This window comes from Tetrao urogallus (genome assembly GCF_951394365.1).
Source record: "Tetrao urogallus genome assembly, chromosome: 4".
In the NCBI taxonomy this organism is placed as follows: domain Eukaryota; kingdom Metazoa; phylum Chordata; class Aves; order Galliformes; family Phasianidae; genus Tetrao; species Tetrao urogallus.
Genome location: NC_136817.1, coordinates 59,583,065 through 59,610,903, shown reverse-complemented (window position 1 = coordinate 59,610,903; position 27,839 = coordinate 59,583,065). Strand labels below are relative to the sequence as shown.

At 43.8% G+C, this 27,839-nt stretch overlaps 1 protein-coding gene across 1 annotated transcript in view; it reads left to right on the top strand.

Annotated features, from left to right (window-relative positions):
* PPP2R2C (protein phosphatase 2 regulatory subunit Bgamma) overlaps positions 1–19,244 on the top strand; it is a gene marked incomplete at both ends in the record, with an annotated part of 118,704 nt that extends 99,460 nt beyond the window's left edge. Inside the window, 3 exon segments of the mRNA XM_079534795.1 lie at positions 7,482–7,651; positions 11,547–11,638; positions 18,953–19,244. Coding sequence (XP_079390921.1) covers positions 7,482–7,651; positions 11,547–11,638; positions 18,953–19,244 — 554 coding nt within the window.
* Between the last annotated feature and the right edge of the window lie 8,595 nt (positions 19,245–27,839).

The window sequence follows — 27,839 nt, the reverse complement described above, 5'->3', positions numbered from 1 at the left end:
ATGCAAGATATGTTAAAATTAAATCAGAGTAAGAAAAAGACTGATTTATGTACTGCTAGCTATCAAACAGTAGGAAGAAAGAAAAGCCTGAAGCAGTGGTGAATGATTTATGATTGAAGAGGTTTCATTAACCCCTCTCCCCCAACTACACACAGATAAAGCAAATAATTGCTGTAAGATTCTTTTAATTATTCAGACTATTAAAATTTCTGTCTTGTTTGCTTAATTTTCTAATAGCAACAAATACTGCTTTTCAATATCTCTTGAAATCAGCATTATTTTTTCAAGATCCTGTTTCACTGGGGAAAAAAAATCACTTATTGCTCACCTTGTACATCAAGATTGGAAAGACTTACGCATGAATTTGGCTGTACAGGAGTAGTTTCATGTTCCATTACCTTCCATGGCATTGCTCACAACACACGGCATTAAACAAGCAAGCAAGCCTTTGTGAGACTGAGCTTTAAAGATGATTGTTCCTCCAGATTAGCCTCACGTTTTTTTCAATTCCTTGCTCTTTTAGCACCATTTCTCTTTATTAACAAACTCACTGGCAAAGTTACATTAATGTAAGCAGCTCCATGGTGAAGCTCCCACCCACTGATCCTTAGCTATTGATCTGGCTTTGCCTTTCAGCACTAATGCACCATCCCTTGTGGTTTGTGACAAGCTGCAGCAACTCGCCACAGATGGTAAAACAGATTCTTAAATATTGATTTGAGGCTCCACTTCTAAAAGTCAGATTCTCTAGAGGTATTGATGAGGAGCTCAGTTTTAATAACAGGTCTCTGGATAAAGGAATGCTCTGCGGTAGGTGGAATTTCAGTCTTGAGGTGTGGGGGTGGCACCTGAAACTTACCCTTGCTCAGAGAAGGAAAATGATGAAAAGGGCGTGAAGAGCTGCCCTCTGAATTTTATAAAAAGAAAAAGAAAATCAAATTTAAAAAGAAGCTTTTTTTTTTTCTTTTTTCTTTTTTTTTTTTGTTTGAAAGAGGATGAGTAATGCAGAACGACTGACCGTTGTGGTTTAACCTGGCAGGTGGCTCTGCACCACATGGTCGTTTGCTAACTACCCCCTTCCCAGTGGGATGGGGAGAGAATTGAAAAAAAGAACCCACAAAGTGGAATGCGTGGGTTGGGATAAAACTGTTTACTAAGATAGAGAAAAAGAAAAGGAATATTACGACGTGTATGTCATAATCCTCTTTGAATGTATACTCTTGTTATATATGTATATAACAATACGCAAGGAATTGCTCACCATCCTGACAGATGCCAGATGCACAGGTGGGTTGTCTGAACAGCATACAATAAGACATTCAGAGGTGGTGAAAGATAAATAATAATGGTAAATCAAACTATCATCATAAGCAGTGAAACTAAAAAGGCATGAAGATACCATGGAGGGAGCACTGCAGCTGATTTTAGTTTGCTTGTAATGAACTCAGGAACATTTTAGTATGAAATCCTGAAGTGGATTTAAAACTGCATATTAATGACTACCTATGGGTAAACCAGAGGTCTTGCCAGCTCTGAAACAGAAAATGTAAGAATGGAGCAAATATATAATCTTTACCCTTTGTAGTTTACTGTTGAAAACTTGAGGTTCAGGGACACTAGCAAGAGTGAATTTACGAGCATTTCACAGTTGTGCATTTATTTTTGAGCCTGTATATAATTTTTTACCATTCCCAATATCTGTCAGTGAAATCTCCTGAACTTAATGAGGCGTAGTGTGGAGAAATGTCTGCTCCCACCTGTTCTGTTCTTACCCTTTCCTAGTTCCCCTTGCTGACCCCTGCTTGATGATTGGAACCGACATATACAAGGGTACCTGTCCTTCCCTATCCATCCATCCTGTGCCACTCAAAATTACAGACCACTCAAAGCAGCCTAGACTGAGGATTCCCATTCTATTTAGCTGTTCTGTGCTCATTTGATGCTTTTGGTGATTGCTGTTGCCTGTTTTTGCGTCTTTGGTCCTTTCCCAGTTTAGAGATAAGACCAGAACTAAGCGTAACTCAAGCTGTGAGCAAATTGAATCTAAATGGCACACACGCACAAAAAAAATAATGTTGGTTTCATGTTTTCTGTGGTGGAAAATAGTTTACAAAAAAGTGTTCATACTTTTATGTAACTTTGACATTTAGCTTAGTTTTTGGGCAGATCACAGCTTTCCTGGGAATCTGTGCTAATTCGCCATCTAAATTTATTAGTGTGTGTCAGTCAGTGGTAAGATTTTAGCTTAGAGTCATATTTTATAAGAAAGTTTTCATTAATATAACCATGTAGTCCAGGGAAAAAAAAAAAAAAAAAAGGATGTTTAAAAATTCTTGTTTATCAGCTCTCAAGAGAGCATCTTGGCTCTTGACTCTCTGGTAAGCCGCCTGGCTGCGCTGTTCAGAAGGGCAAGATTTCTCCATTCTCATTACCATTTTCAGCACACTTCTATTAGGTGTTGCAGCCATTTCCATTTGGGATCTGACTGAAAGAGAGAATTTAGGTGAGAAATTGTTCGGCCTGGGACTGCATCTGTTTTCTGTGCTGGTGTGGCTTGAAGCCCGCTGAGAGAATACCTGACCCACTGACAGTTCGTATGCATCCAGTTGAAAAACACCTATTGTGAGTGTTTGTGTGTAACCTGGAGGTTATCTGCAAGAAGCCCTTAATTCAGCCTAGCTGCAGTCTACGTTTGTGGCAGGACAAAGCAAATGATTCCCTTTGTTGTTCCAGCATCTTTCCTGGCTCTGGTCTCTGCAGTCCCCTCCCTATTCATCAGTTGCCCTCCTTTCTTTCTGGAGTTCCCCCAAACTGTCTTCACCAGTCTGTAGCCGTGACCCTTGAGCAGGAGCTGGAGAATGTTGAACATCTGTTAACTGTCTTTGAAAGGGGGCAGGGAGCTGGGAGCTCATGGTGCAGGATTTCCAGGTACTTCAGCCTTCGTAATGCCAGATCCTTCGAGTGCCATCGACTGTACGTGTGAAAACTATAGACACTTGTTATTTCAATATCTTATTCAATGGCAGGTTTTTGTTTGTTTGTTTGTTTTTAAACAGGAGAAGCAGTGAGTAGTCAGTAGTCCAGTTTCACTTTTTCATCCTTTTTTTTTGTACAAATAGATGTTCTCAGGGCAGAATACAAACTTTTAACAGTATTCTCTAGGAAGAATCTCAGGAAGGTTTTTGCCCTTAAATAGAACATAGCTGGAAGAGAACCTTTGTTCTATGTTGTATTTTATAAGACTGGTTATAATTTTTGTCCTATGAAATTTCTTACCAACTCTGTGAAGCTGCTAAGGCGTCATCCTTAGGTGTTTTTGTTTTCTTTTCAGCTAATCATGTGTTCTGAAATACATGTAGGCATGATTCATCTTTGGTTTTCTTTTTAAATCTGTTTGGCTCTGTAATAGCAAAAAGTTGTTTTTATCCACAGTTGTGCTTTTGGTTTTTGGTAGTAACAGACATCTTCAAGGTTCCTGTTTTCATGCCTCAAGGAGTACACAGTATTATCAGAGCCTTCCCCTTGCCAGCTCTCTTTCTCTCTTTGTTTTGTTTATTGATACTTCACAGTAAACCTCTGCAGTTATCATCAAGTGCTCAGGCCACAATAACAACATTTTGCCAAAGCTTATACTCTACATTTCTCCCCTTCAAAAGCAATGAAAGATTTGTTTAACTGATTATAGTTGGCTTTTCTTTTATGCCATCAAGCCCTTATACATTTATAAATTCCTGTAGAAAATAAAAAGTACCTCCAGATAAACTTTCATCATATCAAATAGATAGCTTTCTTAATCCCTTGCCCCATATTATCTCAGATACTGTTATTGCTTTCCCTTTAATAGATCTTTTATTCTTTGTGCTTTGAAAGACATTATTCACATTTGAATTCGGGAGCTATCTCTCTTGCAGCCGTGCTGTGAAGAGCTCATGCTTCTGTTTCATCTGGGTAGGAGTGAAGGCAAGAGGAAAAGGGATGTGAGAGGAGTTCTGAAAATTTTGCTGAGGCATTAGCCTTTAATATAATTAATACAGCATAAAGGATCACCTGTATTCCTTGTGATGATCTGGGGAGGAACACAGGATTGTGTGTGCTGTTTTGGACTGTGACGCTGCACCTACCCTATAAGCCATCTTTAGCATTATTGTTTTTTAAAATTCATGTTACAGTCATGAGTGGATGGGTGATACAGGAGTATAACAGCAAAAGGACTAGCATGGATAGGATAGTATTTCAAAGGAGAAGTAAAGGTACTTACCTATCTCTGAAGATCTAGGCTCACAGGAAAGACCCCACAAGAGATGGATCTCCAACCAGAGACATTTCCCCAGTGGCAGTCAGCACTTAAACGAGGTCTAAGAGAGGTGCAGCCAGGCTGCAGCCCTTCAGGTCACACAGCTGAATTGCCTTCGCCTGTGCTCTCAAGGCTGACCAGGTCCTTTCCCCAGGTGCTCAATCAGTGGTTCAGGCTGTGACTCAACAGTTACCATACAACATGTGCCAGAATATAGACCCTGTGGTGACTAAAGCTCAGGCCTGCAAACAAAATAGTAATTTTCAGTGGTATTGGTGACTGCATCAAAAATGTGAACTTTTGGAAATGGGACCAACAAAAAGAGAAAAATCTTTTCTGAGGCCACGAGCCTTTTTCTGAGGCTGACGTTATATTTTGTCTATTGCTAGGGTTTCATAGCTGGTTGACTCCTAAAATATCACTTAGTTACAGTCTGCTTGCTGTTCAGTGATGTGTGCAGTGATGCTGTGTGATTGATCACTTTCCTGTGATAAAACTGTAGATATCTGCATATATTTCTGCACAGCAAGTGCATGCTTTGGCAGTGCCTTTTGCAACCACCGATAGTCTACATTAGGTCATAGAAATCCAAGGCACAGTAACAATCATCATTTTTTAAATGAGATGAGAGCTTTTCAGCAGATGGCAGCTCCTTTTGAGAAAGAACGTATTTTTATGCCTTGGGCTTTCTTCAGAATTCAGGAAAACAGTGCTCTGGCAAGTATTCCTCTCCCAGCCCATCCTTCTGCCCAAAGTGTGGAACTCTGTGCAAAGCTACCCTGGTTTTCAACTTGGGAGCAGGAAGCCTGGCAGAAAGGGACTGCACATTGCAGGAATGGTGTCTGCCCTAGAAATTAATCAAGGAATCAATTGGGGGGTGTAGTAGACTTTGCAATCAAATCTCAGTGAAGTTCAGATTCCAAATTCTAGTCCAGCGAGATCTGTGTTGCTTGCCTGAATTAACGTACCAGGTACATGGCCTTCATTGCTGTTCCGAAGGTTCTCACCTTCATTTCCCGAGGCCACTCAGTGCCCTGTTCTGTTGTTAGGCATGCTGTAGTTGCTGCACTTCCTTTGTAACACCGAGAGTTGCTCCTGATTTCCTTTAACAATTCTCCTCCTTTAGTTATGCTACTGTAGGGCATACCTGCAAAGAAATTCTGTTCATAGAATTGCTGCCTTTCTTTCTGCAGTGATATTGGGCTTTTATGCCTGCAGTAGTTGGTGCAGCTTAATTAATCTAAGTCATTCTAATATTAACTGTAGTGAGGCTAGAAAAGCAATAAACAGTGCAGATAAGGGATGAAATGGCTTAATATCATTAATTAACAAAACACAGAGCATCCAGGTACAAATATTACTTCTAATCACTGGCAGTTGGATGAGACACATAGAACTGAGAAAACACATCTAAGCTCTAAATGAAGGTGTAGTTCAGTTAGGTTTTCTTTTTCTTTTCTGGTTTTAATAGCAACTTCACATCATAATTAGGAGGATGAAATTCTTGCCAACCAAGTATGTAGTTTGGACAGATTAAAGGCAAGAGGTATGAGAAATGATAATTGCTTCGTGCTCGTCAGAATTCTATTGAAAATCTGACAGGATAATTACAAAATACCTACTTTGCAGAATGTCTAGGCAAATTTTTAAAGAGCTATTTAAAGTTGCTCATTTACAGTCTGTCTGAAAAGTTTTTCCCCCTCTTTTGAAATAGTTCAGAGCCATTTAGAAGTGTTGTACATGTACAAATATAGACCTTATTCCCATGTGCATGCCTGGCTGCATTCCGCTGCACACCCCCAAAGAAAATTGCCCATCATTTTTTTGCATTACCCCCTCATCCATCACCCACATACTCACCCTTAACTTTCCGCTGATTATTTCATCTGATGGAAAGTGTAACTCTGTTGCTTTCAACAGGCTGAATCATAGCTATAGATAAATGAACTGAGAAAAAAAAACGTCCCAATGGACTGCACAAAAAAGTCTGTTTTGACTGACAGCAAAAAGTTGTTCTACTTTCAGCACATCTCATCTTAGACGGCATGGTGGTGTTGGGTTGATGGTTGGATTTGATGAACTTGGAGATCTTTTCCAATCTTAAGGATGCTGTGATTCTGTGAAATGGCTTTTCTTCACCTGCTTTTGTAACTTGGAAGTCAGGCTCACCAAATTACCAGTTTTCAAAGAATATTCTAGACATAGCTGCCAGAACCATACTGACTCACAGCATGGTTCTGGCCCTGGAGGTGTTAAAGAAACATGTAGATGTTGTAGTGAAGGACATGATTTCATGGTTAGCAAGAAACATTGGTGATAGGTGAACGGTTGGAGGGTTGGATGATCTTAGAGGTCTTTTCCCCTTCATAATTCTAGGATTTTACTGGTAGCTGAAGGACTGAAATTTTGACTTCCTACTAAACTTCACCATGTGAGGTCATTTGAATCACAGGGCTACAGAGTTCTGTAGAAAGGCCACGGAATGGCCCAGAGCTCCTTTAGGAGTTGACTTATGCCTTTATGTTCTCTTCAGCCATCTGTGTCCAGCTATAGGACCTGACACCAGCACCACCTGGTCTCCTCAGTTCCGAGCTCTGGCAGGGCTAGAATTAGTGGGGGATTTTTGGGGAAGGATGAAGAGATCTTGGTTAGTATAATGGGCTTGTAACAAATGAGGTGAGGTTCACAAAAAAGAGTTGTTTCAATAATGGCAATTCAACATGAGTCATCAATATCATGATTGTAGACAACCAACAGGGGTGTCAAGGCCCTTGTACACCTCCTGTGTGACAGGAACAACTGCATTTTTTGCTACGTTCAAGAAAACAGGATGTGGGAACCCCAGGATGGATGCCCACGGGTGAACAGCCTTGCTGTTCTGTAGCTGTAGTCAACTGCACGCTGTATTTTATGTAGTTTCCCAAAGAGATGCTTTGGGACCACAGTGATAAGGTTAATTACTGTAAATTTGAAGCTTATGTTTGTATTTTTATATGAAGATAAGATAATCTGCATAGAAAGATGAAAGAGAAAGGATAAAGGTGACGGGCATAGAATTAATTCTATTTCATGTGCTTCTGTGTAGTGGATTACCTTGTTTCTCAAGAAATACACAGTACAGGTTGTGTAACAAAGTGTTTCTTCTGTAGAATTCTGATCTCTCCCTTGCTTCTTTTTCTTTAAACAGTTTATGAAGAACCAGAAGACCCCAGTAATAGATCATTTTTTTCAGAAATTATCTCTTCAGTGTCAGATGTCAAATTCAGTCACAGTGGTAGATACATGCTAACAAGAGATTACCTCACTGTCAAGGTTTGGGATCTGAACATGGAAACAAAGCCTGTAGAAACGTACCAGGTAGGTGTCTCCTACTGACCACCTCTTCACTGAAATGCAATGATAGAAAAACATTTCTCTATTAAAAAACCGGAGGTTTTCTTAAGCTTTTCCTGCTTGCTTTGAGTAACTGCAAGTTAAGAGTTGTTAACCATTGTGAACAAAGTCCTGATACTGGAATCCTTGCAGTTGCAAAAGGACAATTTCAGCAGTAGTAAAGAAAGATGTGCAACTCCTAGGGAATCAGGATAACAGTGTGGAATGGGCTCTTGAAAGAGAAACAATGCTTCCAGCAAGGGAAATCATCTCTTCACTTTGGCATCCATTTTCAGTTGATGTATTCTACTATTAACATTTGAAAGCAAGTGAGGAAAGGATGTTGTGAATTGATTAGTGTTCTGCTCCCTCTGGGACTGCTGAGAGTTTACACCTTTATCATTTCAGAACTTTTTTTCGAAACTTCACTATACATTTCTCCCTCGTGCCTAGTTCTAAAAGAGATCGTTGTTAAACCCTGACATTACCACTGACACAGCACTTCGTGAATGCCAGACAGACACATCTGGTTGCCTGAATTCATTGTGATATTATCCAGACAAAATGCCAGTGGCTGCAGCCAGTGCTGCGTTTGTGCTCTGACATCTGTTCTAGTTGGCAGTGGAGGTCTGAGCTTGTGACTCTGCCTTCAAAAGGGAAAATGTGTCTGGGACACAGAAAATGCCTGTAACAAACATGCAGTGAGAAAAAGCTGTTAAGCTACCTACAGAAGAATGGGAAAAGAAGGGAAAATGTCATTCATGTGGCTTATGCATAGAGACGGTCCTGCAGTACTGTGGAACTTTGTGTCCAGTGGCAAGTGGGGCACAGCAGTTCACAGTAACTACTATGAAGATTATATTTAAAATAATATATATATAATATATATAATATAATATAATTTGGTGGTGAGTCTTGTCAAAACAACCATCACTAATATTGGAGGTGGTTATTAGAAAGTGTTCAGTAGACAATGTGGGCAATGTTTTCCAGTGCACCCATTGCATTTCAATGGATACCCTGTGCTGTATCTCATGTTAGCATTGGGAACTCTGAGCCTGTGTATCTTTAAAATGACAGAATTGGTTTTGCTCTGAAAATGGCAGCGTTTGCAATGCTAAATGTGTTTGAAAAGTTGATATGCTGTAAAAATTGAGTGGGGAGGGTAAGAGTGAGACTGTTTTATAGAAAAGAATTGTATCTCAGGTTTTAGGAACTTAGATAATATATTATTTTATATTCATGCTAATGGAGTAGGCAACCTTCTCCCCAGAGAGGAATAGCTGGTCAAGCCAACCTGTTCATCTTGGCTTTGACATCTGCTTTTATTTCCTGCTGTTGTTAGCTATGAAGCAAGCTGGCCACCTTTAAATCAGTCTGACACCCAACAGTGGGGCCAATTAAAAAGTTACATTTCTCCATGCTGAGATGTGGAAATTGATTATAAATGTGAATTTCTCAGTACTAGGTATTGCAGTCAGAACAAAGAAAACAGAACTGTGTTCTGGCTGCATTACTTTAATCCAGAGATTGCCTTTCTTTTTCAGTGCTTTGTGAAGAGCATGCAGATGCAGTGTCAAGTGCTGTAACCCAGTGAGGAGAATCCACAGCTCAGAGGCCTTAGGAAATCCATAGCATAGGGCTGTGTAGGATTCACACAGTCCAACCGCTCTCAGCAACCTCTGATTTTTTTTCAGCTGCAGAGTTGTTATCAGTGCTGTGGCCAAAAGACTGCTATTGCATCGAGCAGCTGTTGCAGAAACACTTTATCTGCTGACAGTGATTCAAACATGGTTATGCTTCACATAGAAGAAAAAAAAAATAGGCAAATGGTGCCCTGGACAGCACAGAGAGCAATACAATAGCCAGTGCTTGAACATTGCAAGGCATCCCTGCCTGAAAGGACACTCTTTTCCTGCTGCCCAGGTGAATGATTCCAGCAGAACCATACCAGCAGCTACCAGAGGTGAATATGTTTGGAGCTGATAATAGCTTGATCTACTTTTGGCAGGGTTTATTGTATAGGGATTTGGACTAATGTGTCACTTAAGCATAATTCTTGATTGTAAATAGTTGGTCCCAGTGAAATAGCTCCCCACGTAGTCGTATTGCTGTGTAATTCCATAGCAGAAAATGACTTGATAATTCCATGAAGGTCTGACCTAGAACAGCACAGTGAAGGAAGGGAGAATGCCTGGGGTTAGTAATGAATTTGACTGGGACTGGGATGTGGAAAGAACAATATGTACAGATGAAGCAAATCTGATTTTACCCCCAATCTGTTGTGGCAGATGAGCATGAATGCAAGGTGAAAATTAAGTGCTTTCTGTTGGATTTTCCTAGTCTCTGAGGGTCTGAATGTGGTCAAATGTGGTGACCAAAGGGCCAACAGGAAGAGCAGTCTGCTGTCCCAGGCCATTTGGGAGTCAGCCAAGAAAAAGGGGCTGAGACCTTGAGGAAATCAGCAAGACAACCGAGAGAGAATATGCAAAATGCTTCTTGGCAGAGCTGATGAAAGGCACAGCTCGGAGCTGCGGAGTCAGACACGCATTGCAGAGGGTGTGTGCATTACAGTGGTCATGACAGATGGCTGCTGGAAGTGGGAACTAGGGAGGCCTAGAAATGGCAGTCAGCAGGCAAATATGATCTGCTTTCATTACCTGCCTTAACCTTTGTGTTTCTTCCACATACTGGGAGCTCACAAACGTGGTAGTGGAAAGAGCTCCAGTTCTGTAAATGATGGTGGTAGCACAAAAAGGCTCTAAGTAAAGAGAAAGTGAAAGGATTTCATTACAAAGGGTGCAATAAACTGCATCAGTTCCGAATATTCTGACCTATGAGGTAAATGCTCTTCAGGGCAGAGGAGGGTGCTGGGGGTGTGCAGGAAGAATCGCAGTCAGCAGACCCTTATTCAGATGGCCAGGAACAGAGCAGTTTGTATGGACCCACAAAGCCAGTGCCCCTGTGCCAGAGCTCAGCAGTGCTGTCGGGTTGCTGTGTGTCCCTGGAGGCCCTCCACACAGCTTTGTTTTACAGTTTCTGCAACTGCTAGAAGAAAACACCAGGAATGAGAGCGCATCCATAAATTCACCTAGGCAGGGGTTCTCTAGCTCATTATTTCCATGCAAAAGGAAACCAATCATTCAGAAGGAAAACTAATCAAATTCAGCAAAGGGCTGAAACAGTTTGCGTGAGGTCTGTCTCTTTATAAGAATTCTTATTCAACCCAGAGGAGAGGTCTTCTCCTGGTTAATCCCACTTTTCAAGTATTTATGTGAGAATGTACAGTGTTGTTTTTAAGTCTCAGCCAAATAGTAAATGTCCTTGGGCTAAATTAGTGTTCTAATTCGCAGCCTATGGAACTGCAGCCTTGTGCTGTATTTTGCTTCTGAAATACCTTACCCAAATGTATGTATTACCACACGCGACAGGTTCTTTTAATGGAGCCAGGTTCCTTCTGCCACAAGAAGCAATAATCCACTTATTTTGGAATGTGACATATTTGTTACAATTTAAATTAGATTTCGTGCACGTTAATTAGCACATCTAGGGCATCAGGTGGTGAAACATCTTTGGGAATTAGGCTGGCATTGAGAAAATCACCCAAGCAAGAAACAAGTGTGTTGTGGAGGGGTGGTTTGCAGCCTGCTGAGGAAGGTATGCTTCATGCCTTCCTGCAGCAATAATTCTGCAGCACCTGGTTAATTGGGTTGTGGGAAGGCGTGGATAGCTTCTTTAAACACAGTATCTTCTGCACAGTCACCAATCTGTGCAGCATAATTTGCAAGTGACTGCGAGAGATAAAGCAGGGAGTAGGGGACTGGCTTTGGAGTTGGCTGTGTTGTTTCATGGATAACAGCTGCTGTTTTCTACAAAACAGGTCCACGATTACCTTAGGAGCAAGTTGTGTTCCCTCTATGAAAACGACTGCATCTTTGACAAGTTTGAATGTGCGTGGAATGGATCAGACAGGTAATCCATCCTTATGTCCACCATTGCCTTCATTTAGCAAAAGAGCACCCTCCATAGGATGGACCACTCAAAAAGTAAGGCATTATGTATGGTTATTTTCCATATAAATTTCTATCTCTGCATGGTTGCGCTCAGGCTGATAGGAGGCACATGGTTATTGGTGTAGCTTTGTCTCCAGCATCCATGGACATGATGCATAGATATATTTTTAATCTTGGCTCATGCCTTATGGGAAAACAAATTCAATTTTTTTTTTTTTTTTGCCTAAAACGGTAGGTGCAAGAATTGAAGAGAATGCAGGTGATGCACACAACCTCAGCAGCATACTGAGGAAGCTTACGTGTGATCCTGCGTTTACATGAGCTCTTTCCAAAATCCAGTCCATTTATTGGAAATGGGGAGAGAGAAAAAGCAGAGACAGACCACTGATTCTCTGCAAACTGCTGCCACCTTCACACTGATTCTTCTGCAGCTTATGCCTTATGTGCTCCCCGGTTTTATGAATGCAAGGAGTGGGTCCTGTTTGTATCTTGATTACAGTATCTTGTTAAATCTTTTCACAAGAGATACTGACACAAATGAGAAGGAGAGAGAGGGAGGGTGGAATTCAGCAGTACCTTATTGCTCGCAGATAGTGGTGGTACTTTGGGCAGTGGGGATGTTGCATTATAAGAACTAGGCAGCCTAGAGGACGGGGATGATAAAAATGAGTGAATCCAGGAGCATGAAGTAAGGCGAGGATTTTAGCTGGAAGAAAGCACGAAATTCCATTTTGCCAATTGAAAACAACTCATGGGGACATTCATACTCCATGGAAGGGATTAGCAGACTTAGAATGCATGAGAGAGGGCGCACAAACCAGGTTTGCATGGCACACAGTGACTCGTTGGCTCAGCACAGCTGGGAGCCAAAAGGCAAGTGCTGCCAGTCAGCTTAGCATGCTCAGAGAGCTTGGAGCTGTGCCTTCAACTCACTTAGCCTCACCTTTGGGGAAAGCAGTCCATCTCATGTCACAGGGAGCAGGGATGCATGCCTCGGTAATATTTGCTCACCAGGATTAACTCAGTGTTGAGTATACTCCATGATACAAACTGCAGGCCATTTAAAAACATGTAGATGGACCACCCTGGACAACATGCTTCCTAGATTATCATTGCACTTGGGATACCAGCAGTTGTTTTCAGTGTGGTCAGAAAGTGGGAACAACCCACCCAAATATGAGGGGAAGAGCCTGGTTTTGGAGCTTCTCTCTGATCTCCCAACATCGTGCATGAGAAGATGGGTTGACTCCAGAGATTCTGAGTGCTGCTTGTTCCTGCTTGGTAGTTTGGTTCTACTGGAAATACCAAAGTAAAAGCCTTTCAGTGGTGCCAACCGCTGTCTAAATCTGATATGAAGAATCACACAATCATAGAATAGAAACACAGAATCAGTTGAGTTGGAAGGGACCTTTAAAGGTAATCTAGTCCAGCTGCCCTGCAATGAACAGGGACAAATCAAATAATTCAGATATTCTGAAACCTGAACAAACATTCAGGCCATTCAGGCCCTTTCAGACCATTTTGCCTATCCTCAGTGGGAGTTCCCAGTATGTTGTGCAGGATGGGCAGCCACGTGGCCCAGAGTCCTTCTGCCTTCATCGCATGAAGTGCTGCCATCCACGCTGATGAAGCAAGACCACTATCTGAATGGCTGCCTGCTAATAACACAAGTTTTATTTAATAGCAGGATGTAAAATGAGTGTAATATTTTAGCTCCTACCTGACAGATCAGAAAGATCAGCACAGTAAGTAATTATTAAGTGGGAGCCTTGCACTGTGAGGGCTTAATTTGTTGTACTGCCCAAACATCAGGGGGTTGTTAGCCGTGCACAATTACCAGATCTGTCACTAAGCACAATATGCTGCTCTCGAGTGTAAGGAGGCATTCTGTAGAGTGGCTGGAACGTTTGACAGAAGATAAGGGTCTGCTCTAGTTTAGTTGTTTCTTTTTAAGAGTCAAATATATCAGTGCTGATGCTCATCTTTTGAGGTGATGAAATTCATATTCAATCTTCTGAGCTCCTTGCTTCTGTGCACAACAAACATTTTATCATTTTGCTACACACTACAAGATTATTTTGGCTTTGGTGGATCATAATTTACATTACATTTGGGTACCAGCAGAGAGCAGTTCATTTGAATAGTTAAGTCACTTACTTTGATCCTTTGGTGTATGTTTTTCAACAAAGCCTTTCTGCTAAAGGTAAGCAATGCTTACTAACAGTGGTATTCCTAAGAGATGCTATAATATAATGTTTATGGCATTAAATCATATTCATAGCAGTAATAATTGCAGTTCTAAACATTTAGAGTTACTTCTATCTTTTGCAGAGTTTACGGTGACAAGATAAAGTGAAAAGCTTGTTCGTTTAAAAATGAAAGCATGCTTATTACTTGGGATAAAATAGTTTTTATTAATTTTGTCGTTATTAAGGAGTTAGCGTAGGCAATGATAGAACCTGATGGTGAGGCTGCTTACAAAAAAATCAATGTTCGCGAGCTCTGATTAGAACGTGATTGATGCTCAGTTTCTCCAATGAACGGGAACTAATCTGATCAGACAGAGCCTATCTCATTTGCTGAAGGGCACATTAATCAGCAGGCACTTGGGCAGAAACAGTGGTCAGGGAAAGAGTCAGGCAGAGGTCTTACGGTAATTCAGCCAGATGAGCACATATTATCTGTGGTGGAGTATATTACACTAAAATCACGCCATCTTTATTGTATATACATCATTACGTGACTGTGGAGATACGCGAGCTCTGCTTTGTATGCCACTTGCGTTCGATTCTTCCATTCAACTGCAAAGTCAAGGCTTTCAGTAACAACCCCCAGCACCCTGCTACTTACCCGTTCTTTTATTCAGTTATACCTCAAAAATTAGTATTTATAAATCTTTTCTTTGTTTGTGATATACTGAAGAAATAAGTAGAAGAAAAATTAATGTAGTGCATTCTACATAGTAGCAAATGAATACCTGAGTGACTGTCCTGTTTTTAAGACTGCATTGAACGGTGTATGGCAGGCTTCTGAATGCCATCACCATTAGTGCTGTGCTGTAAGCAGATGAATGAAGCCACACAGCACTGTGCAGTCAGCCCCTCCCTACTTAAATGCCAGTCATCCTGGGGTACAGCCACCAGCCTTCGCTCTGTCAGGTGGGATTGGCAGGTCCCGGGGCACGGGCCGCTCACCGCCTGTTCCTGGTGGCACTGCGCTCTGTTCTGCTGGGGGACATCGGGGCTCAGCATGACTCATGTTAGCCTGGGAGGGCTGGGAGTTCCTCTTATTTCCAGTCTTAACCCCACAAGCAGAGTTTGAACAGCTGGTCTTTAAGGTCCCTTCCAACCTAAGCCGTTCTGCGATTCTCAGGATCGTCACAGGAAGATGTAAGGCCTTGCTTGTTAGTCCTAGAAGGTAGCAGGGTAGATTAGATGGTATTGAAATCTTGCAGGTGTGGGGGCTCAGCATAACTGGGCAGATGGTTACCAGTGAAGGAAATGGCCCCTTCCATGTTGGGTGCCTGGAGGGGCAGCTCTGCAGAGACTCAGGACAGCAGTCTGGAGGCAGCTGCAGTGAGCGCTGCTCTGATCCAGTGGATAGCTCTCAGTCTCCCCCTCAGAGCCTTAGGGGGCAGGCAGGTTTCATTTTTCCATGGTCTCTCAGCCTGCCCTGTGCTGGCCATTGAAGCTTTCCCAGACCTTGCCTCGTCTCATCCTGTGAGCTCTTGACTGGCAGTGAAGGGGGGAAGCTCTGACATGAGCTGGACTTCTCCGGACAATAGAGATCTGTATGTGAAGAAGAAACTGTCATGCAGCTCAGAAGACTGATCTGAGCCAGAATTGGCCCAAAGCAGGTTTTAAAACCTAAACAGAACAGTGTATGATTGGGTTTTTAAGCAAGCCCTAATTCTAACTGATAATCCCAGAGCTTCAGGGTCAAGGCAGCTGAATCAAGTTGTAGTGATTAAAATTGTCTGTGTGCTGGGAAGGGCTGCTACATAGATGATATTGAAGGGCTTGGCTTGCAGTAAAGAAATCTGAATAAAGTAGGGGAGTAACAGAGATTTGAGAAAGGCAAAAGTACGCCGGTTCTCAGTGACTGACTGACTGAGGAAAGCTCAATGGCTGAATGTAGTGTGGACAAAAACCTCACTGCAGTTCAGTATAAATGCTGAGGGCCAGTTGGACACACCTGAGGTTGGCGGAACAGGAAATACGTTGATGTTGGACTGCAATGGATTTTTCCTTCCTCCTGTAAGAATACATTTGTTCTGCTTGTAAATAATGGTTAAACACTTTGCGCTCAGAGATGTAAATTTAGCACAGCTGCCAGGGAGGTGGTGGGGTCACCATGCCTGGAGGTGTTCAGGAACCGTGGAGATGTGGCACTGAGGGACGTGGTTAGTGGGCATGGGGTGGTGGGTTGGTGGTTGGAATGGATGATCTCGGTGGTCTTTTCCAACCTTAACGATTCTGTGATTCTTGGAGCCTATGTGGAGCAGTGGGCAGAGAGGAAGGCTCAGCTCCCATGGGGTTAGAGCCTTTTAAAAAAAAACCATATACATATATTTGTATATTTAGTTATTAACTCATGCTTTTTTAAAAAGCAGCTTTGCTCCTGTGTGCTCCTTAGGGTCCACTGCTGTGTTGGGAGCCCTGAATGTCCCTGCACAGCTGAGGTGGTCCCTCTGACTGTACTTCTGAGTGAGATCAGAGGTTCAGAGGCTCTCAGCCAGGGCTCATTTGGGTGCTGCCTCAGGCTTCTGTGGGTTGGGGTGGGGGACTTCTGGGTGGGGAGCTCTGGTTTCTTGGACCAGCCTCACTGGGGAGGGTGTGGGTCAGGAGCTCATGGTAACACTGCTATGCAGAGCAGGTAGCCAGAAATACAGGGCAGGCACTACCTATATTCAGCTGCTATTTCTGTATACGCAGATATACATATATAAATCCTCCTTATGGCATACGTTCTGTCACTGTACATTACATTTTCCTGAACAAGAATAAATTGCAGGGTTGCATTGAGTTCTTACTCTCTTTACTGTTATTTTAAGCAGCAGGTAAGGTTATAATCCATCTGGGTTTGTGACCTTGAACAAGAATGGACACTTTCTCATTTCCATAATTCTATTTTTTACTGAGCCATTAAAATACAGAAAAACAGGGCCAGCATGAAAAGTCATCTACATACGTTAAAAAAAGCCCTGCGATGAATCCAACCAGAGGAAACAGACTTTAAAAAATATATGAGCTGAAGAAATTAAAACGCAAATGGTCTGTAAAAGCAGCTTTACTGCAAGCAAAACCTAAAAAAAGATTTTTGACAAGCACTTATCTGTGCTGTTGGTGCATTGGTCCATTGCCTGCGTGAGCACCGCTCCCCTGATGAGTTCTGGCTGCATCTGGTGCAGAGGCTGCATGCCCAGGAGCACCAATCCCCTAGTGCAGCTCTGCAGGCTCTTGGGGCCTTGCAGCCCCAGCTCAGACCCCCCCGGTGCTGGGCTGGGCTGTCAGCATCACAGTCATGGTAGTGCGGGGATAGGAAACCACCTCTGCTTTTTGATGTTGTGAATAACCATCGTAGCAGGAGCCCCAGCGACGAGGCGCGGTGATTTGGAAGGAGTGAAACATTAGATTTACTGCTGTTTATTCAGTTTCTGAAGTGGGCACTAATCTTGATCAATAGACTTTCTGCAGCTTCTGGGATACGTTTTATCAAGCTGTCAGGCTGCCTGTTCTTTTGTTTAGCCCATGAGATTGCTCAGGTGCAGCTCAATAAGCAGCACAGTGCCAGGTGAGGCAGCGATGGGGTGTGTCTGCAGACAGCCCCGCTGCAGCTGCTACTGCCCATGGACAAATGCCTCTGGTGTCCGGCGCAGGGCGGAAGCAGCCTGTCAGCTGGCTGCATGCCATCAGCAGACCGCGGAGCAGGACGGAGCTGCGTTGCTCATTTGTATTGCGGCAGCTCCTGAAGGCTCCTGAGCAGATGAAGGTGATGCTGGCTGCGAGCTGCGCATGCAGCGTAGGACAGACAGCTCCTCAACGCAGGGGCACCAAATCTGATGAGCTGGTGTGCAGGGCAGAGAGCACAGCTCACACTTTGCATTGTGCTACTGCTGGGTGTGCAGCTCTGCTGGCTGGCTGAGCAGATCCCCCCAGGCAGGAGACAGCAAAATATGAAAGCAGTGCGGCTGTCTCCACCACCCGTGGTGGAGATTAGTTTGTTAAATGCAGAGTGCGTGAAATATGCTTGTTTGGCTGTACTGAGCAGGCAGATATCGACTGACTGCCCACATCTGTCTTCGAACTCGGTGTGCAGCTCCTCCCATGGAGATCTACCTGGTGGTTTGGGGTGGGCTCCCCTTCTGGAATGGAAGTGCTGAAAGTCACTGTGTTTGGGGATAAGACAGAAAAGGTGAGCAGAGCGTGCCCACAGATGTGGATAGTGAAAACCTTTGCAGGAGATGAGCTCTCAGGCAAGGTTTTAAAGTCCATGAGTGTGTGTAAGAATCCAGTAACCTGAGGGCCGAGGATGAAATCCTGAATTCCTTAAAGCTGCTGACAAAATGCCTCCCCTTGGGGAATGGGGGAACGAAGAAACCATTATTTCAAGCTGATTAATGGGGGACTTATGCAGAGTGAAGTAAGGTTCTTGTCCCTTTCTCCAAGATGCAGAGATACATCCTGCCTTGAATTCTCCTTCACACTTTCTATACAAGAGACAAAGGAACCCTATTTACCTGTACATTCAGTTTGAAGAAGTATTATATACATTAATTTTAGAAGTGTCTAGACTTGCCAACAGGTCTGTAGCTTCAGAAAGAGAAAGGTTTTATTTTGAAAAGAAATGTACTTTGCAAACTCTCTTTCTTTTTAAAAGATTGTCTCTGGATCCACGGTAATCTCAGAGTCAGAAGAGGTCTGGCTGTGGCACAGGGCGCACTGACACGTCACATCATTGTCTTGTGAAGTCAGCCTCATGGAGTTGGGGTCCTGACTTGTGATGGTTTGTGTGAATGGCCAGGGTGCCACTGCTGGGGAAACTGTACACTTCACTGAATACTTTCAGAGGGAAGGAGGAGACATTGGCAGGGAGAAAACTTCACTTTGGGAGGGGGAAAATCCATGGTTTTATTCTTTCCCAGATAAAACCAGAAGACATCCAGACATCGCTGCTCGGCTGTCCTGAGGAATTCGTGTTAGCAGACCTCCCACAAGCTGCTCTGTAATTATATCTTTGTTTTTTCCCCTCCACCCTCTCTTTCTCTCCCCAGTGTCATCATGACAGGCGCATATAACAACTTCTTTCGAATGTTTGACCGTAACACCAAGCGGGATGTGACCTTGGAGGCATCCCGCGAGAGCAGCAAACCCCGCGCTATTCTCAAGCCCCGGAGAGTCTGCGTTGGTGGCAAACGGAGGAAAGATGACATCAGTGTCGACAGTTTGGACTTTACTAAGAAGATCTTGCACACAGCGTGGCACCCGACCGAGAACATCATTGCTATAGCAGCGACAAACAATCTCTACATATTTCAGGATAAAGTGAACTCAGAAATGCACTAGGTTTATCAATACCCCTCTGTATCTACAAACCAGCCTCTTGAGAGTTGTAAAAGGATGTGATCTTCTCAAAAATTAGGGCTTCTGTGGTGGGATTTGTAGGTTGCATCCTTTCATCCCTCAGCCTGTATCATTACTGGTGGCAAGCCAACTATTCTCATCACTGCAACTGTATGAGTAAAAGGCACGACTGCAAATCCAGCCCCGTGGTCTGTGTCGGTTCCTTAATCCCACAGGGGCACTTACACAGCTCGGGAGTGTTCTGAGGAGGTCTGGGACTCCTCGGCTCCTGTCAGTGCTTTGAGGGTCTCAGTGGTTCACAGGACCACGTCGTTCTGGTGCACTGCCTGCTTCTGCGGCCCACACTTACCACACTGTTAGAGCTTCTGCTTTAATCTTTTGATCAGTATTTCTTTTTCAGTAACATTTTTCCATCTTTCAACTAAGCTGAGCCTGTTTGTGCGTGAACGAATGAGTAGCCGCATCCCTTTGGACCACGTGGCACCTCGGAAGGGCCTCCCAAATTCCTGCTGGTGAGAAGCTGCCCTGTGTCACCTGTCCCATTCCCTTCTTTACACTCTTGTATTATGTATTCACGTTACTAACATTGTGCTTTGACTTCCTGAGTGAATAAGCAGCTGGCTGCTGGAGTTACTCAGCCAACTTGTTTCAGGAAGTTCGTTCTTCCTCAATCTCTTTGCTCTGTTTGATATTTAGCAGCTTTCCCCCTAACTTGGCATTACCGCTGCTCGGGGACAGGCTGCTCAAACACAGCCAGCAGAGTTAATCCATAAGCCTACACTGTCGCCTGGCGGGGGGAGTTCTGGAAGCCTTGGCTAACAGTGCTGTCCTTGGAGGCAAATCCTGACTTCAGTGGAAGTAAAGTCACAGCTCTGCTGGCCACTCCAGGAAATCCCATGTTTGCTCAGTGCAGAATGGTTATTCTTGTCCTGGCATATGGGGAATACAAACAACGCCGTGATAGCTGTAGCTATAAGAAGAACGGTACTGTGAGAGGTGGCTTTGCTCAGCGAACTGTGAGGTGTCAGTGAGCCCAGTGCTGGGTGATGGGGGTATTCCTGGAGAAAGAGGAAAACACAAAGTCCAAACCAAACCTTCTTCCACATAAACACATCACTGTGAGATCTACAGCTCTTACAGATCTGTCTTTGCTTTCAAATGAATAGGATGAAAGTACATGGAATTATGTGCTCCATTTGGGAAGTCCATGGGAACAGTGTAGTGCTAGGAGAACTTCAAGCACAAGAAAGTTCTGTCTGCCTCCCTAACAGCTCTGGAAGAAAAACTGATATCCCAAAGGATTTCTTCGCAAATCACAAACACGAGAACACAACTGAGATGATGGCGTTAATGAGCCCATATTAAAACTCCTCAGAAAAACAAAACAAAACAAAACAAAACCATTTCTTTAAGCCATTATGCACTGATGTCTTTGGTAAGTGGAGAACAGACTGATAAAGGGATCTGCATGCTTTCCTGTTTTGTTTTGGAGGAAAGGATGGGTGAAAAGCTACTTTAAAGGCCTGAAAAAGCCTGTGGCTCTTTTATAAGACATCTTAACACAACACGCCAAACCTGTCTGAAGTTTTCTACATCAGTGCTGTACATTTTGTGTGTGGAAGCACAAACGCACGCGCATCGGTTTCCAGCCATACTGAGCACATCCGGTATGAATCACATAGGTTAATTTAAAGGGAATGAGGAACGTTTGTTTGTTAGATGCTGTGTGCTCTAGCAGGCACGGACAGGATGTGTACATATTTATTCTAACGAGATTCAACAAAACTGCTTTTTTTCCTTGTAAAGAGGTTTAAGGATGTGGTAAGTTGTATAGAAAAGTTGCTCATGCCAAACTGCTGCTTCAAGGGCGTCGTTCGATTTCTTTGACTTCTGGCCTCCTCATTAACCTTTGCAGCTCAAAAAAAAATTGCTTTGAGCTCATATTGGCATTTACAGGTAGAAGTTCTGTAAAACATGTATTTAGCCTTCACCGTGCTCAAGTAAGAGATTATAGATAACTTATTATAAAGCAGCTCTTAATACAACTCCTTTCTTTTTTCTTTCCTTTTTAATTTGAAGTACCTTACCCTGTTACAACTCTGGGTACCAAAAAGATCATGTTAAAATTAAAGAAATAAATATATCTTCGGAGCTTTATAAAACTAATGAAACACCCAACCAAAATAACAGAGTGGTTGCAGAGGAAGTAAATAGAAATCTCTCAAAGACCAGTATTCATTCACATCTTTGACTTTGCTACTACAGTTGTTTCCTGGTCCTCTTGAATGTACGGAAAGTTAACATCGTCATTGTGAACGTTTCCAACTTTCTTTCTCTTTTTAGTTTGAGCTTTCAGTGGTGTAGAGTAAATGATGGTAAAGTCGGTAAATCTGATTGTTTTGAAAGCTGTTGTTCATGGCTGCATTCTTTGTGTTGCACAAATTAGCTAACTGTTGTTGAATAAAAATATAAATATGTTAATACCAGCTTTTTCAATAAAATACAACCAAAAAAAGGCACAAGTAGATGACTTCAAGGCACAGCTTATTTTTAAGCTAGGTGTGAGAGACTCATTAGGCTCCTTTTACAAAGCAGGGAAAGTCACAGGGATCAAAGCAAGTGACTGAAGTGTGTTGGGGCGAGTGGGGGAGCAAATGTAGGGAGTGGCTTCCTGGCTCAGCACGATGAGCAGCGCACGCACAGGCCGTGCAGCTGGAGATGCACTTTCACTTCCCACCTTGGGCTGCAGCCCAGGTTATGGTATGTTATGCCCTCAGAGATGTGCACCGCAATCTCCTACAGATGGAACAAGAGATGCACAGTGCAAGGGAACGCACGTAATCATGGGCAAACTCAGCAGCCACGTGGCTGTCCAGCGGCCAGGGTGGGCACGTCCCATTTCCACTGAGAGTGAGGACGGGCTGCTGCACTGCACAGGGATCCCAGGTGTCCTCCCAGGAAGCAGCAGCCAGAGGGCTGTCAGCAGAGGAGCAGCCCCCCTCCTCTTCACCACCTTTCCTTTTAGCCTCTGCCCTAGGGACAATAAAAGCCCACCAACCAACCTAACCCAAACAAGCTGGTTTGGCACACAACTAAAGGCTTGCTCACGGCTTCACTCCCAGTCCCGACTGCTGCCCAACTATCCCATGCCACCATGAGGCTTGACCCTGACCTTGGGCTTTTATTCTGAATCTCAACCAGCCAACCCTGCCTGCATGTTCCATACAGAGCCAGTGGCTTGGGATCCTTGGGACCTCAGCACACACACGTGTTACACCCCAAGAGGCTGAGTCAGCTCCTGTGCTGGATGCAGACCAGGGTGCATTTGCCTCTGCTGTTAGATGATGCAGGGTAATGCTTGCACAGCTCTCCCAGAGCTTACATGCTAATTCCATCCTCCCCCCTTCCCATCTTGGGAAGACCCGGTCAATCCCCCTCATTTAGGTGGGCAAACATGACTTGATACCGAAGAGAGGAATCTCAGCTGAAAACCAATACATCAAGCAATTCACTATTTACCCTTCCAGTTTCCCTTCTTATCCCCAAATGCCTAGCACAAGCAGGATCCAGATGGCCAACTCGTCTGCTTGTGAAATATTCACAAAAGCCTATTTAGTAGCAGCATACAACAATTTAACCCTTTGTGGAATGGGGATGGGAAGAACGCTGATATGAGCTGCTTGGTTTCCCCATTTGCAGCCAGTAGTCACCCAGCTTTCAGGTAGAGTTGCATCCTTTGAACTTTTCTAAGGTCGTGATAAGTAATCATTGGTAGGAGAGCAAGTATAAGGATTGTTTTCAGTAACATTATTGCCATCAATTTGCTCCCACTCCCAACAGTAATCCTTTTCCATTTGCTGCCTTCTCAGTAAGTTGCATTAAGTCTAAAATTAGACATGAATTCACTTATCTTTCCCATGTGGTAGAACCTCAGAAGGCAACAGGATCACTGGAGGGAATAAAGAGATAAAGAATTAGCCCTAATTTTTTAGAAGCTTGGAACAGGGTACGGTTCCTTCGTTTTGTGAAGCCATGAAACAGCATGGATGGTCAAAGTGCATGGCAGTGTGACACGGATCCTGGAAAGTGTTGCTTGGGAGTGAAAGCTTTTAATAGCAGTGATTTTCTTGTTTTAATTCTCTCTGAAATTGGACTAGAATCAAACTTTTACTCACATGAAAGTGAGCACAACTCCTTGATTGAGTTCGTAAGTCGAGACTGAGATGCCAGGCATTGCTCACGAAGCACCTGACAGAGCGAACTCTTGTGTTCCCACAGCTGTAAAAGCTTCCCCAAGCACAGCTCACCCCGTCAAGGTACAGGTAACTACTTGTCTTGCCATTTGCTAAGCAAAGACAGTCAGTGAGTAGGACAAGATATTTAAACCAACGATTCCATTAAACAATTATTTTAATCATCACAGTGACTAGATGTGTTCCATACGGGCGCTCAAAACACCCATGGTAGCGACTATTAAAGAATGCCCAATATTTTTCTGCACTCCTTGTCTGAAAACTAACACTGGTACCGTGGGCATGCTGACCCACGAGATTCCCCAAGCAGATATTAACTTTAATTACAGGACCAAGTTCTTCCATTGGCAATGCTGGCACTGTGAGTTGTCTGATGCAGGAGACAAGGCTCACAGTAAATCTGCGTGCATCTCGAGCTGTGTTGTGTAAGAGGTGGGGAGGAGAGCAGAGCCATTTGCACTATCGCCTACCTGACCCACTATCACCCTCTGACATCTCTGTAACACAGTGTGAGAGGAGCAGCTGCGGTCTCCATTTCTCACAGCTATTGATCCAGGCTTCTGCAAACCCAGATAGATGCTGCTGCATCAATTGCGCTGTGTCAACAGTATTAAAATTCCCTCTGCAGCCTTAACAGCTAAAGACTTACTTTGGAGCAGAACACGTTATGCTGCCTTCCTCCACACATTTTTTGAATGAACGGGGCTTGGACAGGCTTCTAAAAAACAGCTGTTTTGGGCAGTTGCTGCAACACTGCTAATGAACCTCCAGCAATCCAGTGCTACCCTTAAAGCTAGTATCTCCTCATCCCATTGTGGGGCTGCAAGAAAGGTCTGTTTGCACAGCTTGTCCCCAGGAAAAGCCTGCCCTACCCAGACAGCCTCAAACTCAGACTCTCCCAAAATCCGTCTCTCATCAAAGGGCAGAGTTGGCTTTTCCTCGAGAATGGCAACTGCAGCTTGAAGCTATGGAAGTTGGGGGACAGAAACAACTCCCCTTGTTATCACCATGCTGTCACATCCCCTAAGTGCCCCCATGCTGCCTCCATGCCTGCTCTCTGCCATGGCATTCCACGTTCCCCTTTTAGCCTCGGATCACACAGCGTGGCCAGAAGCCACCAAAAGCACACCGGGTCCCACCTGGAGGCAGCAGGAGCAGTTCTGGTCAGTGTGCTGCTGAGTGCCATCATCTCCCCATCTACTCAGCTGTCACAGAGGAACAACCTATTTGCCAGTGCAGCGTATTTCAAGTGGAAGATTTACAGAATCTGAGAGTTTGTATCTTAGCAACCACCAGGGCATCAAGGAAGCAGTTTAACTTAAGCAGTTAAGTAAAGTTAAGTAAAGACCACAGGCCATCACAGTGCTGCATCAGGAGAGAAGAAGTGACTCTGAGCCACAACCCTCCCCCGCACAGACAGACTGGGTGGTGGCACAGCCCCCGCCTACAGCACCGAATGGATCTCCTGCAGGAGATGAGGCATGGGAAGGGCTTCTTTTTGCAGAGAAACCCTGAGGTTTCATTGGCTGGTCTCAGAGGAGCCAAAACAAGATTCCCTGCTTTTCAAGAGAGAATAGAGATCTTCCACAATAAGAATCCAGAGTGAAACAGGCACAGATTGACCTTCATGAGATGATGCAGTGCATCTTCTCCCTGCTTTGTGCAACCTAGAGACCTTTCCCTCAGTTCTCTGTTTCCCTCCTCTACAAACTGTAGTTACTTTGCACAGAAAAGTAGGTCATGTTCCATTGCTGTACTTCATAGGCAGCCCTGGCATCAAGTCAGAGAACATCAGACATTGCAGGGTGGGCACTCACAGCCTTCCACAGGGCTGAGAAAGGTGGCTACTCTCGTCTTTCCTACACTTGCCTCATGGATGCACTATGCTGGAGAAACTGTATGTAATAAGGCAAAATTCAAACAAAAAAGAAATTCCGCCAGGACAGCTACCAGTCCCAAAGAAGACCGGTGCTGGATGAGAACTGTGATATAAGGCACAGTGCATGCATGGACTCTAAGTGCTCTAAGCTGCAAGACAGATGGGCTGCCCTGGGCTAAAGAAACCTCAGGATATAGGATTGAAAGATTCCCATGGAGACCCAGTTTTGAAACAACGATTAAAGGCCAGTTGAACTGTTACTAGAAGCTGCATTAGGAGAGATTAATAATCTTCCATTTACAACTCCAGGAAAGCATCTTCTGTAAAGAGCAGACTGAAAAATCTGCTTATTGCAAAACCGTTTGCTGGGATCACCACCAGTCTCTCGTGCCAGCGCAGGCATACAAGTGCTGCTCGGGCAGTAGTAACTGGATGTGGTGACTGTGAAAAAGTTTGCCAATTCCTTAAATATTTCTTGCCAGTATGTGCTTTGAACAGTGTTTAGCAACAGAATGAACTGAAATTGCTCTGCACAGCACCAAGAAATAATCTGGATTTTGACGGAGTATTTGATTTGGATTATTATTAGATTGTTCAGCCAGCGATACCCACCCTGACCTTGGGCTGGCAGATTGAGCTTTGATTCCACAGATTCTTGATCAGAATTCCATCTGTTCAAGCAGACTTTCAGAGCATCCAAGCCCTATTAGAATAACATTTCCATTACCTAATTAATTGTTTGAAGCTATTCTCAGTGATTACTTACTGAAGTTATAGTTTGTCACCTGAGGCAACAGAATGTATTGTTGTCGTGGAAACATCTCTGCTGTCACCGGCTCTGAATAGAGAGGGAGGAACAGGAGAGGGAACTGAAGAAGCGAGGCTTTGTTGAAATGCCTCACTCTTGAAAGTGAACAATTATTTCAGATAAAGCCAGGGATGCAATGCACACAGATCTCTGAGAGAGGAGGGGTCAGCGGGTTTGGTTTGAGTCCTTTCTTCTGCAGTGAGACACAGCTGCACTGCACCGCCACCCCCATGGCCAACAGCAACACCCACAAGGCCCCTCCTGCTGCCAAACACGCTGCTGTTGCAGAAAGGTCCTGCTGCCCTCAAAAACAGAAGAACTCCGTAACAACCTGCCATCGCCTCTCTACTTCATTTGGAAGATACTAAACTCTGACTTCTGGGATTTGTTGTGTCAGCCTTTACCTGGTGTGTGACTCTCACACAGCCCTTCTGCTTTCCCCACATCCATGCACTCATTTCTAGTGCGTGCACACCTGAAGAGAGCTGCAGCCAGAATTCCCTTAGAACAGCACATCTTCTACCAAAGTTTGAACACTGACACAGATTTTTTCTCCTTATTGTTCAGGTAACACAAAGTTAGTAAAAGGATTTAATCTAGATAAGCCCTGATGTTTTTGCATCTAACACATGAAAGTAGCAGAGAATGCCATCTCTATCAGAACAGACATTGGGACTGCATGTTGTCACCACACAAATTACAAGAGCAAACAGTGCTGATTAACACCACCAAGTTTTTGTTATAGAAACCTCCTCAAAATGCTGAACTACAAGGCAGCCAGAGAGTGCCTCTCACAAGACAGCTGTGCCTTGTTTTGTACACTCCTAGTTTACCATTACAGTACGCTGGCACATTATTACAGTCTCAGATTGAAGAAACACTGTGGTGACAACTTTGCTAGTTACTGCTTGTAACTTGGTGGGGTAGCTTGAAATTGTGCCTATGGATAGTTATCTATTTTTTATTTACTAATCGTGTTTTCTCCCTGAAATGGAGTAAAAGCAGAACGTGATTCTTTTGTTCACCGCCGGTGCCCTCTGGAGACAGCAGCTGAGGGAAAGAAAACGCAAAGTGAACCTGGAGTGCCACCTGATGGCACCGCATTAAAACCACACAGGCTGTGCGTTGGCAAGAGAAGGGGCAGGCACCCTGTAACGCACACGAAGTATCACCTTCTTGCAAAAAATACCAAATATGTTGAGCAAACAAGCACACAGAGGCTCCAAATTAAAAAAAAAGATCCCCAACCTAATGCTGAAGTGTAAATGCAAGAAGTAGGTGATTTACCTCATCACAAAGGTTGAAAGTTCCACCTCTGACATTAACACTAGGTTTTAAGATGACAGCATCCCAAACACCATATGCCCACACAACCATTATGTGCAAATCTGCTTCTTCTGCTTCATAGACAAAAAACATTTCAGTTCTCTTCCTGGCCGCATCCAGTGGGCTCTGCAATATGATCTCAGAGGAGATGCACCTAAGAGCTGGCAATAAAACTTCATGTTATTTGATTACTACGTCCAGCAGCAGCTTCCAAGGAACAACCCACTGCACCACTCTCTGCTTTTATATTTAATTTCTCCTATTGCTAAGTGTTTCTTTACCTGTTTTTCGGCCTCCCAGCAGCAATCCCA